This window comes from Geotrypetes seraphini, chromosome 4 (assembly GCF_902459505.1).
Source record: "Geotrypetes seraphini chromosome 4, aGeoSer1.1, whole genome shotgun sequence".
Lineage (NCBI taxonomy): Eukaryota > Metazoa > Chordata > Amphibia > Gymnophiona > Dermophiidae > Geotrypetes > Geotrypetes seraphini.
In genome coordinates this window covers 185,718,794-185,738,390 of record NC_047087.1, presented here as the reverse complement: position 1 = coordinate 185,738,390, position 19,597 = coordinate 185,718,794, and the positions used below count along the sequence as shown (strand labels likewise).

The 19,597-nt window shown below is 48.9% G+C and overlaps 1 protein-coding gene across 4 annotated transcripts in view; it reads right to left on the bottom strand.

Moving 5' to 3' along the window:
• SEC31B (SEC31 homolog B, COPII coat complex component) overlaps nt 1-19,597 on the bottom strand; it is a 205,175-nt gene that overhangs the window by 29,795 nt on the left and 155,783 nt on the right. For all 4 annotated transcript variants that reach the window (XM_033940950.1, XM_033940949.1, XM_033940948.1 and 1 more), the window contains one exon: nt 2,544-2,739. In XM_033940950.1, coding sequence (XP_033796841.1) covers nt 2,544-2,739 — 196 coding nt within the window. The remainder of the gene's footprint in view (nt 1-2,543; nt 2,740-19,597) is intronic.

The window sequence follows — 19,597 nt, the reverse complement described above, 5'->3', positions numbered from 1 at the left end:
CATCAGTTTACACTTATCCACGTTGAACCTCATCTGCCTTGTTGATGCCCATTCCTTGAGCCTTCTCGAGAAACAGGGGAGAAGTGTCTCCCACATTCTCAACTAAAGTTAGAAATTGGAAGACACAATGCTTCATAAATCAGTCTCTATCCCTTCTCTTACTATCCAACATAATTGATTTTATGTAAACCGCACAGATACTCTTGACGCAGGGGTCTCAAAGTCCCTCCTTGAGGGCCGCAATCCAGTCGGGTTTTCAGGATTTCCCCAATGAATATGAGATCTATGTGCATGCACTGCTTTTAATGCATATTCATTGGAGAAATCCTGAAAACCCGACTGGATTGCGGCCCTCAAGGAGGTACTTTGAGATCCCTGCTCTGACGTGTGGTATATAAAGACTAAACTAAACTTGAACTTCTGCCCTTGCTCCTCTTTCATTTCTATCTTAAATGGAATGGCATGTGCCATCTTCCTTTCAAAACTGATGAATGGACACTTTTTTGGTGGGGACATACAATTGTTATAAGGGGAGGGATCTGAAGAGACACCTGGCACTCCTTCTCTTATTCCTTCTCAGACTCCTAGGAACATTCTGAATTAGACTAAAAATTGCCCTAGAGATGTTTGAATATCTGCTTCTCTCACACTACTGAGCATATAAGGTCAGACTTTGGCTGAGAGTGTTGAGATACAGTGGATTCCTGATGTGCCAGTGAAGTTTTATCAATGTACTAGAAATTGACACTGCTGTGGCCAACATTGACTCAGAGAGGTTCCAGTACTCCTGCAGGCAGGATATGGGTCTTAAGAATTGGCTAGACCACTTCTGGTCTTGACATCAATGACGTCAAAGCTGCGGCCCTACTTCAATCAAACCAGCACTCCATCCTCTCCTTTATGCTGCTCCTCAAAGACAGCCATCAAAAAAGGCATGGGCATCACAGAAATTACCACATTCTTCTGAGTCATTTGGAGTGTGGTGTCTTGGTCCATATAGGCAATCAAACCTTCTCTAATGCATGGAGAATATGAAGACTTTATGTCAAGGGCTCTTAAAGGACACTGGTGACATTGGTGCCATACTCTGATGAGAGGTGATGCCAAATTGTTTCAGCCGCCACTTGACAACTGGCATCAATGAAATCTAGAATTTATTTTTCCTCTTCTTCGGGTTGGAATCAGAGGCCATTGAGAGCAGTTAAATGTCTATAAATACTCTATGCCAAGGGTGACAAAGACATTTTTTATGCTAATGTATTACCAGCATCTGATGAAGCTCCAGGACTTATTGAAACTGCTTTTCCAATGCAGACATCAATACATTAACCTTATTTGTACTAAAAAGACATTACCACAAAGCTCCCTCATTCGCATCTGGGAATACAGAAAACAATGAAAGGAAAAGTCATTAGTCTGTTATTGAGGGAAGCCACTGATTGCCCTGGATCGGTAGCATGGAATGTTGCTACTATTTGGTTTTTTGCCAGGCACTTGACCTAGATTGGCCACTATACGCACCGGTTACTGGGGTTGGCAGCATGGAATGTTGCTACTTTTGGGGTTTTTGCTAGGTACTAGTAACCTGGATTGGCCAGTGAGGACGGGCTACTGGGCTAGATGGACCATTGGTCTGACTCAGTAAGGCTATTCTTATGTATCATGGTTTGGTCCCAAGCACTGCAGACATCAACAATGGTTCTCTCTGTGATACGGTTATGTTGTACTGTGAATATATTCTGAAGAAGCAGCAGAAAAATCAAATAACTTGATGATGAAAAAACCTGATGAGCTGATGAGAAAAACTAAAGGAAATTTAAAATCAAATCAGTTAATCCTAACTAGAAAAACTACTGGGGAAAAGAACTGTACAACAGCAATAGGATTTATACAAAGAAACCAAAATTTAAATGAAAAAAAAAAAAAGCCCCAACCCCAAAACAATCAATTGATAAAGGGACAAATAACTGGTACCATGGCCGAGGCTCTCACAATTGTGTTTCCAAAGCCAAATAAGGATCCTTTGCTGATAGCAAATTATAGGCCAATCTTCTTAATAAATGTGGATGGCAATAGGACTTATACAAAGAAACCAAAGTTTAAATGAAAAAAACAACCCCCCCCCAAACAAACCACCTAACAGTGCTGCAGCAACTGTGACAAAGATACATCTGATCATTTCCGTGTAAAACAAAAAACTAATGAGGTCCCACACTGCAGCAGTAGGCAGGAAAAGGCACATATGTGGTTGAGCAATCTCAAAAGTTCTGTCTTCAGTGCTGCAGAAACTTTCTGTGCAGGGTTCCATCAGATGACATCACCTAGGTGCAATAGTTTGATGCCCTGTTTGTCCTCAGACTCAGGAAATATCTATCAATAACAAAGTTTCTAATATTAAAAAAAACAAACCCCTTAACAGATCAGTGCACTAATATATGTGGAAATCATGTCTCTCAAACCCCACATCTTCACAAAGTTCCTAGAGTCCAAACCTGGTGAAAGAACATGACAAAAATTCTTAGTCGCGCTTCCCAAACTTCTACCTGATATCACTGCTGTTGCAGGGTGCTGGAGATAGGTGGGTGATGGTGGTGGTGGTGGTAGTGCTGCTGCTCTGGCTAATCCTGTGGTACTTAGAGAGAAGCCTTGGGGAGTTCTCAAAAATGCTGGCAGTGGTTGAGGAGGAAACAAAGGTGGCACTGATGGAACAGGAGGGTTGACAGTGGGATGGTAAAAACCCTGAAAAAAGCAGGATGTACAAATTACAGTTGAAGAACATAGTAGATGATGGCAGATAAAGACCCAAATGGTCCATCCATTCTGCCCAACCTGATTCAATTTAAATTTTTTCTTCTTAGCTATTTCTGGGCAAGAATCCAAAGCTCTACCTGGTACTGTGCTTGGGTTCCAACTGCCGAAATCTCCGTTAAATCCTACTCCAGCCCATCTACACCCTCCCAGCCATTGAAGCCCTCCCCAGCCCATCCTCCACCAAACGTCCATATACAGACACAGACCGTGCAAGTCTGCCCAGTACTGAAAACATAGAGCATAACAGACTGGGCTTATGGACAAAGAGAGCTCTGCCATGGCTTGTATTGAGGGCTGTTTCACAGGAGAGCAGCAGCTCTGCATCTGAGCCATGGTGTGGCTTCCTTAAGCAAAGGCTGAGCAATCCTGGAAGGGTTTGCTTTCAGCCTCATGCCCGGACCTACAACCACACCCTTGAGAATCCAAATTGTTCATCAGGGATTCAGAAGAGTTGCTGCAAACATAAGAACAAATTATATTCTTTACCATAGCAAAAGTCTCAAAGCCCAGCAGCTTCTTTCTAACAGATCTGTTTCTTGTTACTAACACTCAGAACTAAGCAGTGTCCTTCCCAAGTCTATCTACCTGGCTAATAATGGCTTATGGACCTTTTCTCCAAGAACATTTCATCTTTAAATTTTATTTCTTTACTTTTCATAATGTAACCCAACAAAGCATATATAATCCCCAAGCTCTTATATCCCTTTCATCTCTCCCCACAGTCACTTATGGTATCTTTCCCATTGCAGAAAATATGTCCATACATTCTCAAAATAATCCATTTGCTTAGTGTAAAGGGCTGTTGGTCTTTATATATTACACAACCCAATTTCTCCTGTACCTCCTACATTGCAATTATTGGATGAGTCATCTAAAACCACCTTAGTGGAGGACATCCCCAAACAAATCAGCTTACCCATGGTCCTTACACTCCCAAGAGGCCTAACATTCACTATTGTCACTTAAATTGGGAATCCCCCTAGATCAGTGGTCTCAAACTCAAACCATTTGCAGGGCCACATTTTGGATTTGTAGGTACTTGGAGGGCCGCAGAAAAAATAATTCATGTCTTATTAAAGAAATGACAACTTTGAATGAGGTAAGTACCTACAAATCCAAAATGTGGATCATCTGAAATTATCAGAAGCAATTAAGGAAATATTTATAAACTATAAATCTTTCCTTAATTACTTCTGATAATTTCAGCTATACACAGCAGTGCAACATGCAGAAAGTGAGAAACTATCAAAGTATGAATTGAAAGAGACAAGATTTTGGACCAACTATTTTGAGGCCCTCGGAATTATAAAGAATGATTCTTTATGGAAAACTTACAATGCCTTAAGTGTCCGGTGGTTGCGTCCGCAACCGTCTTCAGCTCTCACCTCCTCCAGCACCAAACACACACACAAGCTGCACTGCCTACAGTGGCTACCTTATCTTCTGGAACGTTGCCCGCCTCACTGCTGTAACCTCAAGCAAACGCTTTCCTGCGTCTGGACGTGATTGTGAGGTGGAGTGGAGAGGACAATCGCATAAAGACGCAGGAAAGCGCTTGCATGAGATTACAGCAGTGAGGCAGGCAATATACCTGAATGTGACCGCTGAACACTTAAGGTGCAAGTTTTCCATATATATATATATATATATATATATATATATATATATATATATATATATATATATATATATATATATATATATATAAGTTCCATATATATATATATAAGTTTTCCATATATATATATATATATATAGTTTGTATTTACTGACCAATCTGACGTCTGATAGATATAAGTTTTTAGGCAACTATTTGATATACTAAATGAGAAACTGAACTGAATTGAATTTATTGCCATTCAAAAACATTAGCTAAATAAGCAAGCCTTGATGCAAATCCATACTCCTATTTAATTACAGTATTGCAACACGGTACTGCCACCTTCTGTTCAAACTGCAGCAATTCAAATGAAAAAACTCCATTCCTGCTATAATGAAGTTCCATAAAAGTTACTGTCTGAGAAATTACCAGCAAAGTAGCACTTTACTGAAAAACAGCAAGAACTTCCACTTATGGGGGGATCATTGCTAGGGGTGAGCAACCTTGAAAGAGACCTGGGGGTGATGGTGGACACAACATTGAAAGCATCAGCACAGTGTGCGACAGCCTCAAAGAAAGCAAACAGAATGTTGGGAATCATTAAAAAGGGTATCACGACCAGGACGAAGGAAGTCATCTTGCCGCTGTATCGGACAATGGTGCGCCCACATCTGGAGTACTGTGTCCAATACTGGTCGCCGTACCTCAAAAAGGACATGGCGGTACTTGAGGGAGTCAAGAGAAGAGCGACAAAACTGATAAAAGGTATGGAAAACTTCTCATACGCTGACAGGTTGGAAATGCTGGGGCTATTCTCCCTGGAAAAGCGGAGACTTAGAGGAGACATGATAGAAACCTTCAAAATCCTGAAGGGCATAGAGAAGGTAGACAGGGACAGATTCTTCAGAGTGTGGGGAGCCACAAGTACAAGGGGGCACTCGGAGAAATTGAAAAAGGACAGGTTTAGAACAAATGCTAGGAAGTTCTTTTTTACTTAGAGGGTGGTGGACACATGGAACGCGCTCCCGGAGATTGTGATAGGCCAGAGCACGCTACAGGGGTTCAAAGAGGGACTAAATAGGTTCCTAAAGGATAAGGGGATTGAGGGGTACAGATAGCAGTAGAGGTAGGTTATAGGAATAGTCAGAAACCACTTCATGGGGCTGATGGACCGCCGCGGGAGCGGACCGCTGGGCTCGATAGACCTCTGGTCTGACCCAGTGGAGGCAACTTCTTATGTTCCTCCACATACCAATTATACTAGCATTTTTTTTTTCTTTATATCAGTTGCAAGACTTTCATCACCTTCTGAAACATTGCTGTAGTTATAGTGATATCAGCCAAAGAGAGAAAGCAATTTTTAAAGCCATTCATACAGCTAAATACTGATTTACTTTGGGAAATAGGTCTGAAACTTGCTCTTCCTTAATCTAGCTATAAGTATGCCTAGGATTCACTAAGCACAAGTTTAGCTGTATTACATAGAAACATGATGGCAGATAAAAGCCAAACGGCCCATCCAGTCTGCACATCCGCAGCATCTACTATTTCCTACTCTCCCTAAGAGATCCCACGTGCCTTTCTAGAATTCAGACAGTCTCTGTCTCCACCACTTCTTCTGAGAGATTGTTCTATGCATCTACCTCCCTTTCTGTAAAAAAGTATTTTCATAGATTACTCCTGAGCCTTTCACCTCTTAACTTCATCCTATGCCCTCTCATTCCAGAGCTTCCTTACAAATGACTCGACTCATGCGCATTTACACCACATATTGAAACATCTCTATCATCCTTCTAGATTTTGCAGTCACCTTTACAACATCACATACAATCACACCCAAGTCCTGCTCTTCTGTCATACACATAAGTTCTTCATCCCCTAAACTGTACTGTTACCCCGGGGGTTTTGCAGCCCAAATGCATGATCTTGCATTTCTTAGCATTAAATTTTAGCTGCCAAATTTCAGACCATTCTTCAAGCTTCGCTTTATCTTTCTTCGTGTTACTCACACCATCCGGGGTGTTTACTCTATTACAGATTTTGGTATCATTTGCAAAGAGGCAAATCTTACCCAAAAAGCCCTTCTGCAATATCGCTTATAAAACTGTTAACTAGAACAGGCCCAAGAACAGAACCTTGAGGCACACTACTGGTAACATCCTTTTCCTCAGAGCAATCTCCACTGACCACTACCCTCTGTCATTTTCCACTCAACCAGTTCCTGACCCAGCCTGTCACTTTGGGGCCCATCCTGAGGGCACTTCATTAATTTATTAGACGTCTGTGTGGAACACTGTCAAAGGCTTTGCTAAAATCTAAATACACCACATCTAGCACACTTCCTCTATCTAATTCTCTGGTCATGCAAAGAAATTGATCAGATTTATCTGACAAGACCTACCTCTAGTGAATCCATGTTGTCTCCAGTCCTATAATGCACTAGATTCCAGAAACCTCACCATTCTCTGTTTTAAAAGCATTTCCATTAATTTGCTTACCACAAAAGGTCAGACTTAATGGCCTGTAATTCCCTAATTCTTCCTTACTTCCACTTTTGTGTAGAGGGGCCACATATGCCCTTCTCTAGTCCTCCGGCACCACTCCCGACTCTATAGTTCCTTCAGCACCCTCAGATGTACACCATCTGGCCCCATCACTTTGTCTACCTTTAATTTAACCAGCTCCTCACGAACCCAACCCTCTGAAAATCGATTAGGGTCTACCACTACTCCATCCCTATTCGTGTTTGTCTTCTGTAGTCCTGCTCCCAGAGCTTAAGCCATGAACACAGAACAGAAATATCTGTTAAGCAATTCATCCTTTTCTTTATCGGCTTCTATATATTTCTCCTCTTCACTTTTGAGTCTCACAATGCCACTTTTGCACTTCTTCCAATCACTGATATATCTAAAAAATGTTTTGTCTCCTCATTTCACCGTGTTTGCTATTTTCTCGTCCATTTGTATCTTTGCTTTCCTGACTACTTGACCAGCCTCTCTTTAACTTTTCCAGATATTTTTGCCTGTCTTCCTCTTTCTGTGATCTTTTATAGTTTATGAAAGCTAACCTCTTATTCCTTACCTTCTCAGCTACTACTTTTGAGAACCAAAGTGGCCTTCTTTTCCTCTTACTTATTTGCCTCACAAAGAGGTTTGTTGCCCTAACAATAGCTCATTTCAGATTTGCCCACTGCATTTCTACTCCTTCTTGACATTCCCATCCAGACAATTCCTTGATGTAATCCCCCAACCGAACAAAGTTTTTTTAAAAAGCATAGAACCTTTACTTTTGAATGAGCCCTCTCTATACCCATCTTAATATTAAACCATACCATGCAATGATCACTGGATGCCAGATTATCACCCACTGTAATGCTTTCCCCGTTTGTAAGCTCTAAGTCCAGTATGACCCCATTGTGCGTGGGTTCCATTACCAACTGCTGGAACAATTCTCCTTGAACAGAATCCAGGATCTCCCTACTTCTAGAAGACCCTGCAATAGGGATACCCCCAATCAATATCCGGCATGTTAAAATCACCTATTAGTAAAACTTCCCCTTTTTTAGATATATTCTGAATGTCTACTATTAAAACTCTGTCCACTTTTTCCATCTGTGAAGGATGCCTGTATATTACACCAATGTAAATATATTTCTGTGGTGAAAGGCTATAGGAATAGTTTTCAAACAAATCGAGGAAGGCAATTTTCCAACATTAACAGTTAAAAAGTTGCACTTAACTACTTAAGTCTGCTAATACGGAAGTAATATACACTACATTTCTGTATAACTAGCAAGCTAATTACTATTTAATGTATTGTAAACCGTTTTTGGGTGAATCTCTTCTTGAACAGCAGTGAATAAATCCCAATAAATAACTAGATGGTCATGCAGGTAATTGCATTTAAGTGCGACTCTATAATGTAAGCACCTAAATTCTGTAAGCACCTAAATCCTGTAAGCTCAAAACTGCCAGAGGTGGGTGGAAAAGGGAGTGGCATTGACAGGGCAAGGACTTGCTGATCACTTAGGTGTTAAGCTTTTAGAACACTATTGATTGCATGTGTAATTGGCAGATTTAAGCATGAGAATTTACATCTACCATAGAGCTAGCTTAAGTGCTGGTGCCTATTATACCACTATTCTATAATGGCAACTACCGTATTTTCACGCAAATAACACGCACCCGTATAAAACGCGCACACGTGTATAGCGCGCAGAAATCACGATGATAAGCACAAAAACTTTGGTATAACGCGCTCACGATTATACCGCGCATGCTGCCCGACTCTCCGTTCACCCCCCCTGACTTCCGTGCACTGCCCCGCCTCTCCGTGCGCTGTCCCGACTCTCCGTTCACCCCCCCTGACTTCCGTGCACTGCCCTGACTTTCCGTGCGCTGTCCCGACTCTCCGTTCACCCCCCCTGACTTCCGTGCACTGCCCTGACTTTCCGTGCGCTGTCCCCCCTTGAAGGTCTGTCCCCATCCTGAAAGCCTGATGCCCCCCCCCCCGACGTCCGATACATCCCTCCCCCCGAAGGACCGCCGACTCCCCAACAATATCGGACCAGGAGGGAGCCCAAATCCTCCTGGCCACGGCGACCCCCTAACCCCACCCCGCACTACATTACGGGCAGGAGGGATCCCAGGCCCTCCTGCCCTCGACGCAAACCCCCCTCCCCCCAACGACCGCCCCCCCCAAGAACCTCCGACCGCCCCCCAGCCGACCCGCGATCCCCCTGACGACCCCCACGACCCCCCCACCCCCCTTCCCCGTACCTTTGGTAGTTGGGCCAGAAGGGAGCCCAAACCCTCCTGGCCACGGCGACCCCCTAACCCCACCCCGCACTACATTACGGGCAGGAGGGATCCCAGGCCCTCCTGCCCTCGACGCAAACCCCCCTCCCCCCCAACGACCGCCCCCCCCAAGAACCTCCGACCGCCTCCCAGCCGACCCGCGATCCCCCTGGCGACCCCCCCGACCCCCCCCCCCCCCTTCCCCGTACCTTTGGTAGTTGGCCGGACAGACGGGAGCCAAACCCGCCTGTCCGGCAGGCAGCCAACGAAGGAATGAGGCCGGATTGGCCCATCCATCCTAAAGCTCCGCCTACTGGTGGGACCTAAGGCGCGTGGGCCAATCAGAATAGGCCCTGGAGCCTTAGGTCCCACCTGGGGGCGCGGCCTGAGGCACATGGTCGGGTTGGGCCCATGTGCCTCAGGCCGCGCCCCCAGGTGGGACCTAAGGCTCCAGGGCCTATTCTGATTGGCCCACGCGCCTTAGGTCCCACCAGTAGGCGGAGCTTTAGGATGGATGGGCCAATCCGGCCTCATTCCTTCGTTGGCTGCCTGCCGGACAGGCGGGTTTGGCTCCCGTCTGTCCGGCCAACTACCAAAGGTACGGGGAAGGGGGGTGGGGGGGTCGTGGGGGTCGCCAGGGGGATCGCGGGTCGGCTGGGAGGCGGTCGGAGGTTCTTGGGGGGGGGCGGTCGTTGGGGGGGAGGGGGGTTTGCGTCGAGGGCAGGAGGGCCTGGGATCCCTCCTGCCCGTAATGTAGTGCGGGGTGGGGTTAGGGGGTCGCCGTGGCCAGGAGGGTTTGGGCTCCCTTCTGGCCCAACTACCAAAAGTACGGGGAAGGGGGGTGGGGGGTCGTGGGGGTCGCCAGGGGGGTCGCGGGTCGGCTGGGGGGGGCGGTCGGAGGTTCTTGGGGGGGGGCGATCGTTGGAGGGAGGGGGGTTTGCGTCGAGGGCAGGAGGGCCTGGGATCCCTCCTGCCCGTAATGTAGTGCGGGGTGGGGTTAGGGGGTCGCCGTGGCCAGGAGGGTTTGGGCTCCCTTCTGGCCCGATATTGTCGGGAAGTCGGCGGTCCTTCGGGGTGGGGGTGCGAGTGGTCCTGCCGGGGGGGGGGGATGTATCGGACGTCGGGGGGGCGGCCGGGCAAGAGGGCTTGGGCTCCCTCTTGCTCCGATCGTGGATGCGGGTGCGGGTGGGAGCGCGTGCGAGCGGTCCTGCTGGGGGGGTGAATCGGGCGTCGGGCGGGGGAACTATGTTTTAAAACTTTTGTATACCGCGCTCACGCATATAACGCGCGAGGGGTATGCGCGGTAGGTAAAAACGCGTATAACGCGCGCGTTATATGCGTGAAAATACGGTACATGCATAATTACCATTATTGAATTCATACTAAGTGCACACATTTTATGTGCCCTGTATGGAATTGTAATCTTGCACACCCAAATTTATACCTAGCGCAGATTATAGACTACTTAAAGTTCAAGGTTTTTTTTTTTTTCAAATGGCTCTCTTGAATTGAATAATGGAATGGGGACTGCAATCTGCCTTAATTTGTACTGATTTGTGCTGATTTGGATTTATTTATTTCAAATAACAGTTTTAGTGGATATGTTTTAGAAATGTTAATTTCTTTGATGCTCTCAAGCTCTGCCAGTGGCGGATCTGTGAAGTGTGCTGTGCCAGGAATTTTATTAAGACCTGCACTAAAATATAACTGTTTGCTATCAGGCCGCTTCAGAGACTTTTCTATCTCTTAAATTTGTTTAATTTTATTTTTAATTTTTTATCTTCTTTCATTATTTCTATTGCTTTGATATTTGATCTTGGAAATGTATTATATGTTGTTATTACATATTTTTAGTTTTATCAGGTGCTTTAACTAGATTGTGAACCTTCAGGAGAGATAAGGTAGTTTTTCTCAAGTATCTAATTTCATTTTAGATTGATACTTTGTAAACCGCTTAGGTCAGTAAAATGCAGGAGCGATATATCAAATATTAAATAAACATAACCAAAACTCTATTGACAAATTAGCTGCTAGTTGGCACTAAACCAATTATTGGTGATAATTGGTGCTAATAGCAAGTTATTTACCTGTAGCAGGTGTTATCCAAGGACAGCAGGCATATGTTCTCACAACCAGCCCACCTCCCCTTAGTTGGTTTCTTAGCCATCTTACTGAGCTGCAGGTCCTGCAAGCCGACATCGGGTGGGAAGGCACCGGGGAGCACGTTATAGGCGGTCCTTAAAATTTAAAGTGACAGTACATTTTTGACTATCCGTACCAGATTCTATGGATGACGTCACCCACATGTGAGAATATAATACCTGTTTGTCCTCGGAGAATTGCAGTAACACATGTAGCTGCACTTAGTTGGTATCCTATAACCTTAATATGTAACTGCAAGAGAATGTGGCTATTGGCAGGCTTGTTTCAACAACCAAACCTACCTGTTTCACTGATGCATCTGATGCAGTGCAATTAAAAGTCAGAGTGACCCAGTAGATGTAAAAACTACAAACTTCAACTGGCAAACAACGTTCAGCTGAACATTTTGACCCAGAAGAGGAAACATTGCTTGCCAGTTGAAGTTTGTAGTTTTTACAACTGCTGATTTCATTGCCCCTGTCACAGCCTGTGTATGGCGAAACATGGCCGTATCAGGCATCAGATTTTAATCCCTTGGACTTTGTATGTAGTGTACAAAAAAGACTTATTGTGATTCTAAAGATCTACTACTTTCTCCACACTAGATTTAGCAGACTACTTGCCTTGCTGTCTTCTTACTCTAAGTATAGGTATGACCATTTACACCATGCCAGTGGCAAAGATAAATGAGTGTGTCTACATGTGCCAAGGGGCATGTGAACCTATATAGTAAGCTTGTTTACTCGAAGACTACGAAGACCGGCGCAAGATGTAGAAGTAGAGGGGACACTGGGAACCAGTGATCACAATTTGATCCGCTTCGACCTGGACACAGGAGCGAAACATCGATACAGGACAACGGCACAGCACTGAACTTCTGAAAAGGGGATTACGAAGGGATAAGACTCATGGTGGGGAAGAGGATATGCACTGTAAAAAACACTAGAGCAAGCATGGTCTCTTTTTAAGAACACTGTCACCGAAGCACAAAGCACAGTTACTTACCGTAACAGGTGTTATCCAGGGACAGCAGGCATATATTCTCACATGTGGGTGACGTCATCTACGGAGCCCCGGCGCGGACAGCTTTTCAAGCAAACTTGATTGAAGTTTCAAGTTTGCACACTGCACCACGCATGTGCGTGCCTTCTCGCCCACTAGAGGGCGCATCCCACCTCGTGGTCCTCAGTTCCATAACTAGCAAGGAAGCCATCCCCGGGGAGGCGGGCGGGTTGTGAGAATATATCCCTGCTGTCCCTGGATAACACCTGTTACGGTAAGTAACTGTGCTTTATCCCAGGACAAGCAGGCATGATATTCTCACATGTGGGTGACCTCCAAGCTAACCAAAACAGGGCAGGTGGGAGGATGGCAATTTAGGAAAACAGATTTTGCAAAACTGACTGGCCAAACCGGCCGTCACTCCTGGATAGAGTGTCCAGACAGTAATGAGAGGTGAATGTATGAACCGAAGACCAAGTGGCAGCCTTACATATTTCCTCCATCGGAGTGGATCGGAGAAAGGCTATCGAAGCTGCCATTGCTCGGACCTTGTGCCCCGTGACTCGACCCGGGGGAGGAAGGCCAGCCTGAGCGTAGCAAAAGGAAATGCAAGCGGCCAACCAGTTAGACAGAGTGCGCTTGGAAACTGGGTGCCCTAATCGATTGGGATCGAAGGACAAAAACAATTGAGGAACCTTCCGATGAGACCTGGTGCGTTGAAGATAATATGCCAACGCCCTCTTACAGTCAAGCGTGTGAAGCGCCGTCTCGCCAGGATGGGAGTGGGGCTTCGGGAAGAACACAGGAAGGACAATGGACTGATTGATGTGGAAGTCCGAAACAACTTTAGGTAAAAACTTAGGATGGGTGCGGAGAACCACCTTGTCGTGATGAAAGACGGTGAAAGGAGGGTCCGCAACCAAGGCTTGCAACTCCCCAATCCGCCTGGCGGAGGTGAGGGCAATCAGAAACACCGCCTTCCAAGTCAGAAATTTCAAGAGGGACTTGTTGAGTGGCTCAAAGGGGGGTTTCATCAGTTGAGCCAGAACTACATTCAGGTTCCACACGACAGACGGAGGCTTAAGAGGGGGGCAAACCCTGAGTAACCCTTTCATGAAGCGTGTCACCAAGGGGTGGAGTGACAGGGGGCGTCCCTCCAGAGGTTGGTGGAAAGCAGAAATCGCACTGAGATGAACCCGCACCGAAGTGGTTTTCAAGCCGGAGCGCGACAAATGAAATAAATATTCTAAAACCGAGGATACCGGGACTGATACCGGATCCAGGTGAAAAGACGAACACCAGGTGGAAAACCTGGTCCATTTCTGCGCATAGCAAAGCCTCGTCGAGATCTTGCGGGAGGCTTCCAACACCTCCTTCACCGATTGAGACAGGTCCGGAGGAGTCAGGGAACAAGAAACCAGGCTGTCAGGTGCAATGACTGCAGATTGGGATGTAACATGGATCCTTGACTCTGAGACAGCAGAGAAGGAGAGACAGGCAGGGGGAGAGGCTCCCTGGCACTGAGCTGGAGCAGCAGGGAGAACCAGTGCTGACGCGGCCACCGAGGTGCTATGAGAATCATCGTGGCCGTGGACGATTTTAGGTGCACCAACGTTCGCATGATCAGAGGGAACGGAGGGAATGCGTACAGGAACCTCCCTACCCAGTCGAGTAGGAAGGCATCCGCTTCCAGACGGTCCTGCGAGTACATCCGAGAACAATATAGTGGTAGTTTGTGTGTTTCCGGAGAGGCAAACAGATCCACCTGTGGCGTTCCCCAGCGAGCGAAAACCTCGCGTAGAACTGCTGAGTGTAGAGTCCACTCGTGCGGTTGCAGAAGTCGACTGAGTTTGTCCGCCAGGCAATTCCGTTCTCCTTGGATGTAGACCGCCCGGAGGAAGATGTTCCGGGAGGCCGCCCACTCCCAGAGGCGAAGAGCTTCGGAGCAGAGGGGCCATGACCCCGTTCCTCCCTGCTTGTTCACATAATACATTGCCACCTGATTGTCCGTGCGGACGAGGACTACCTGGTCCTGCAATATGTGAACGAAGGCTCGAAGTGCTAGGAAGATGGCCCGCAGCTCTAGCACGTTGATATGACACTGACGGTCTTCTGCCGACCACAGGCCCTGCGTGCGCAGACCGTCGAGGTGGGCTCCCCACGCGTACTCCGAGGAGTCCGTGGTCAGGACCTTGCGAAAAGGCGGAGTGCGGAACAATAGCCCCATGGACAGATTTGAAGAGTCTGTCCACCAACGCAGCGATTTCCGCAAGGGCGGAGTCACCGAAATGAGGCGAGACGCCGGGTCGCACTCCTGACGCCACTGGGACGCGAGGGTCCACTGAGGGATCCTCAGATGTAGCCTCGCAAACGGCGTGACATGTACCGTCGAGGCCATATGGCCCAGCAGCATCATCATGCGCTTGGCCGACACCTTCGACAGTTGAGAGACCTGGTGGCTCATCCGTACCAGGGCTTCCAACCGCTGGGTCGGCAGGTAGGAGCGTAGGCGCACCGTGTCCAGCACCGCACCTATGAATTGAAGAGACTGCGACGGCCTCAACTGAGACTTTGGAAAGTTTATCTCGAACCCGAGAGTTTGCAGGAAGGCAATAGACTGTCGGGTCGCTGAGATAGCCCCCTCCTTGGTCGGGGCTTTGATGAGCCAATCGTCCAGGTAAGGGAACACGTGAAGTCCACGCGACCTGAGGGCTGCTGCAACCACCACCATGCACTTCGTGAATACTCGTGGGGACGCGGCCAGGCCGAAGGGCAGTACCCTGTACTGGAGGTGGAGGTCCCCCACCTGGAATCGTAAGAATCTTCGACAGGCGGGGTGCACCGGAACATGGGTGTATGCTTCCTTCAGGTCGAGGGAGCACATCCAGTCCCCTTCCTCCAAGAGGGGATACAGAACCTGGAGAGATAGCATTCGAAACTTCTCCCGGGCCAGGAATTTGTTGAGCTTCCTGAGGTCCAGTATGGGGCGCAGGTCCCCGGTCTTTTTTGGGACCAAGAAGTAGCGGGAGTAAAACCCCGTACCCCACTGGTCCTTGGGGACCGGCTCGACCGCCCGAAGCTTCAAGAGGGCTTTGGCTTCGGTTATAAGGGTCGGTAGCTGCGAACGGTTGCAGGGGACTAAACTTGGGGGACTGTCCGGCGGCGAGGACACAAAGTTGAGCGAGTAGCCCTCGGAGACGATCCGGAGCACCCAAGCGTCTGAGGTAATCCCGGTCCATGCCTCCCGGAAGGACCGAAGACGGCCCCCGATAGGAAGGGGTTCCTGTGAAAGTGCGGAGGGGAACCCGCCCCGTCCGCTCAGCCCATCAAAAGGAAGGCGCTGGCTTAGAAGGGCCCTGCGCCGGGGCTTGGGGTTGTCCCCCTCTGCCTCGCTGAGACGGACGTCTCGGAGGCGGTCTCGAGAAAGCCGGGGTCGACTTCTGAGGGTATCGGCGCGGCGGAGGCCGAAAGGGTTTCTGCGGCGGGGGCCTAGGTTTGGGGCGGACCAGGGATGCTAGAGAGCGCTCCTGTTCCGACAAGCGCTTGGTCGCCGCATCCAATGACTCGTCGAATAACTCGGACCCCACACAAGGCAAGTCTGCCAGGCGTTCCTGCAGGTTTGGGTCCATGTCGAGGGTGCGAAGCCAGGCCAAGCGGCGCATGGCCACCGCGAGGGCCGACACCCTCGAAACCAGCTCAAAGGTGTCGTACACTGCATGGAATAGGTACAACCGCAATTGAGACAGGTTGGACATAAACTTGTCGAATCCTGCTCTTTGGGAGTCCGGTAACGAGTTTCGATATTGAGGAAGGTCCTTCACCATACCACGCAAATAGGAGGAAAAGGTGAAGGCGTAATTTAGAACCCTGGTGGCCATCAGGGAATTTGAATAGAGGCGACGGCCAAACTTGTCCAGGGTCCGCCCCTCCCTGCCTGGTGGAACCGCCGCAGAAACCCGTGAGGGCTGTGATTTTTTAAGAGCAGACTCCACCAGAAGAGACTGGTGTGAGAGCTGCGCCTTATCGAACCCTTTAGGGGGAATCGTCCTATACTTCGATTCCATTTTTGAAGGCACAGACGTGACTGTAAGAGGGTTTGACAAGTTCTTCAGCCAGGTTTGCAGAAGGACACTGTTGAGAGGGAGTCTAGGCACCTTCCTAGGAAGAGTGGGGAGGTCCTGTTCCTCCAAAAATTCTTTGGAATACCGAGAGCCTACCATCAGGTCAATCCCCAGGGCTTGGGCCATGTCCTGAACGAAGGATGAAAATGAGGACGGCCTAGCCTGGGGAGAGGGGGTTCTCGACCGCCCCACCGAGGAGAGGGGGGAGGCCTCATGGGAATAATGAGGATCCCTAACCGATCCCGAATCCCAGGATCCCCTCTCGAGGGCCCTCGAGGGGGAAGGGGAAGTTATCCTCCTCGCAGAACCCTTGGGTGAGGACCCCGGGGTTCGTGGGACACTCTCCCGTTTCCTCGGCGAGGCGGCCCGGGAAGACTTCCCATGGGGTGAGCGGAGGAGCCTCGGGTTGTCGAGGCGCAACTCCGACACCTGCAGCGCCTCGCCCCCGAACGACGAGGAACGGTCGCGCCGAGGCGAGCCTCGGGGCCGCTTAGACTTCCTCGATCGACGCCCCGTCCGAGGTCGCGTCGAGGGCGAGGCGTGTCTGGAAGACCCGGAGGAAGAGGAGGAAAGACGGCGCACTCTGCGCAACTTTTCTTTGGGCCTTACACTCCGCTCAGGGGGTTCCCCCGAGGTCGAGGTCCGGGGCGGGGCCGAGACCGAGGTGAACGGGGCCCCAGTACCCGAGACCGAGGTCGCCGAGGCCGGGGCTCCCGAGGGAGCCGAGGCCGGGGCCTCCGAGACCGAAGGCGCCCAGGCCGAGGTCGAGGCCGCCGGGACCGCAGCACGCTGCAACACTTCCAGGGCTCCCGACAGCTCCGATGAGATCAGAGCTCGGAGGAGATCCTGGAAGGCCGGAATCCCCACGAAGGTGGGGAGTTCCGAGTCCGGGGCACACTCCCTGGAGGGCGACCTCGGTCTCGAGTATTCCCTCGGGGTGTGCGGAGTCGAGGTCCGATGCGGGGCCGGGGTCGACCCACCCACCTTGGCCTGACTCGAGGATGGCTTCTTTGCTGAAGGGGATGGAACAGAGGACTTACCCGAAGCTTGCTTCACTGACGACGCCTTCGAGGAAGAGGGCCGGGGCGAGGCCGAGGCCCCCGAGGACGCCGAGGCCGAGGTCAAGGCCGGGGCCGAAGCCGAGGCCGACGTCGAGGCCTTAGGCGGCGCGTCGACGGCGAACAATTCGGCCATTCTTGCCTTACGGCGACGGAGGGCCCTGTTTTGGAAGGTAGCACAGCGATCACACGAGTCTGTCGGATGTTCGGGCCCAAGACAGACAATGCACCACCGGTGAGGGTCAGTGATGGAAAGCAACCTCTCACACCGGCTGCACTTTTTGAATCCCGTAACAGGACGGGACATCCACGAAGAAAAAGAAGAAGGCCGGGAACGTACCGACGTCCCGCGGCCGCGGCTTCCGGGAGCCCCCGGAGCCCGACAAAAAACGAAAGACTTTTTTTTTTTTTTTTTTTGAAAAGAAACGAAAGGAAAACAGCACCGCGAACTAATTCGAAGGGAAAAACAAACTAAACGCGGCAGCTAGAAGGCAAAAACACTGGAGCTCAGATCCACAGGGCTTTCTTGCTCCGCGGAAAAATTTGAACTGAGGACCACGAGGTGGGATGCGCCCTCTAGTGGGCGAGAAGGCACGCACATGCGTGGTGCAGTGTGCAAACTTGAAACTTCAATCAAGTTTGCTTGAAAAGCTGTCCGCGCCGGGGCTCCGTAGATGACGTCACCCACATGTGAGAATATCATGCCTGCTTGTCCTGGGATAAAATCTATATATACCGCATATCAACAAGGGTTCCAAGAGGAAAAAAAACAAGGAACCGGCACAGCTCACTGTAGCGGTGAAGGAAGCGATCAGAGACAAGAAGACGTCGTTTAAGGAATGGAAAATGGATGAAAACTGGAAAAAGCACAAACAGCATCAAAGAAGGTGCCATAAGATGGTAAGAGGGGCCAAAAGAGACCATGAGGAAAAAATAGCCAAAGAGGCAAAAAACTTCAAGACGTTCTTTTGATATATTAAGGGGAAACGACCCGCAAAGGAAGCGGTGGGACCGTTGGATGACCATGGAATAAAGGGAGTGCTAAAGGAGGACAAAGCCATCGCTGACAAACTGAACACATTTTTTGCATCTGTATTTACCTTAGAGGATATACACAACATACCGGAAGCTGACAAGCTATACGCGGGAAACGAAGACGGGAAGCTGACAGGGTTGGCGGTCAGTCTAGAAGAGGTATGCAGGCAGATTGATAGGCTAAAAAATGATAAATCCCCGGGAATGAATGACATCCATCCAAGAGTAATCAAAGAACTGAAAGGGACTATAGCTGAACTGCTTCAACTGATAGCCAATATGTCGATCAAATCGGGAAGGATTCCGGAAGACTGGAAAGTGGCGAGTGTTACGCTGATCTTCAAGAAAGGTTTGAGAGGAGATCCGGGAAACTACAGACCGGCGAGTCTGACTTCGGTACCAGGAAAGATGGTAGAAGCGCTGATAAAATACTGCATCACTGATTACCTTGATGGACACAATCTGATAAGGACCGGCCAGCATGGCTTCAGCAAGGGAAGATCTTGCTTGACGAATTTGTTGCCCTTCTTTGAACATAAGAATTGCCACTGCTGAGTCAGACCAGTGGTCCATCAAGCCCAGCAGTCCGCTCACGCGGCGGCCCTCTGGTCTAAGACCACCCTAACTGAGACTAGCCCTACCAGCGCACGTTCTTGTTCAACAGAAACTTGTCTAACTTTGTCTTGAATCCTTGGAGGGTGTTTTCCCCTATAACAGCCTCTTGAAGGGCGTTCCAGCTGTCTACCACTCTCTGGGTGAAGAAGAACTTCCTTAAGTTTGTACGGAATCTATCCCCTTTCAACTTTAGAGTGCCCTCTTGTTCTCCCTACCTTGGAGAGGGTGAACAACCTGTCCTTATCTACTAAGTCTATCCCCTTCAGTACCTTGAATGTTTGAGGGAGTAAACAGGCAGATAGACAAGGGCAAGCCGGTCAACATTGTATATCTGGATTTTCAGAAGGCGTTCAACAACTACGAAAAATTGCGAGCCATGGAATCGAGGGTGACATACTCATGTGGATAAAAAATCTG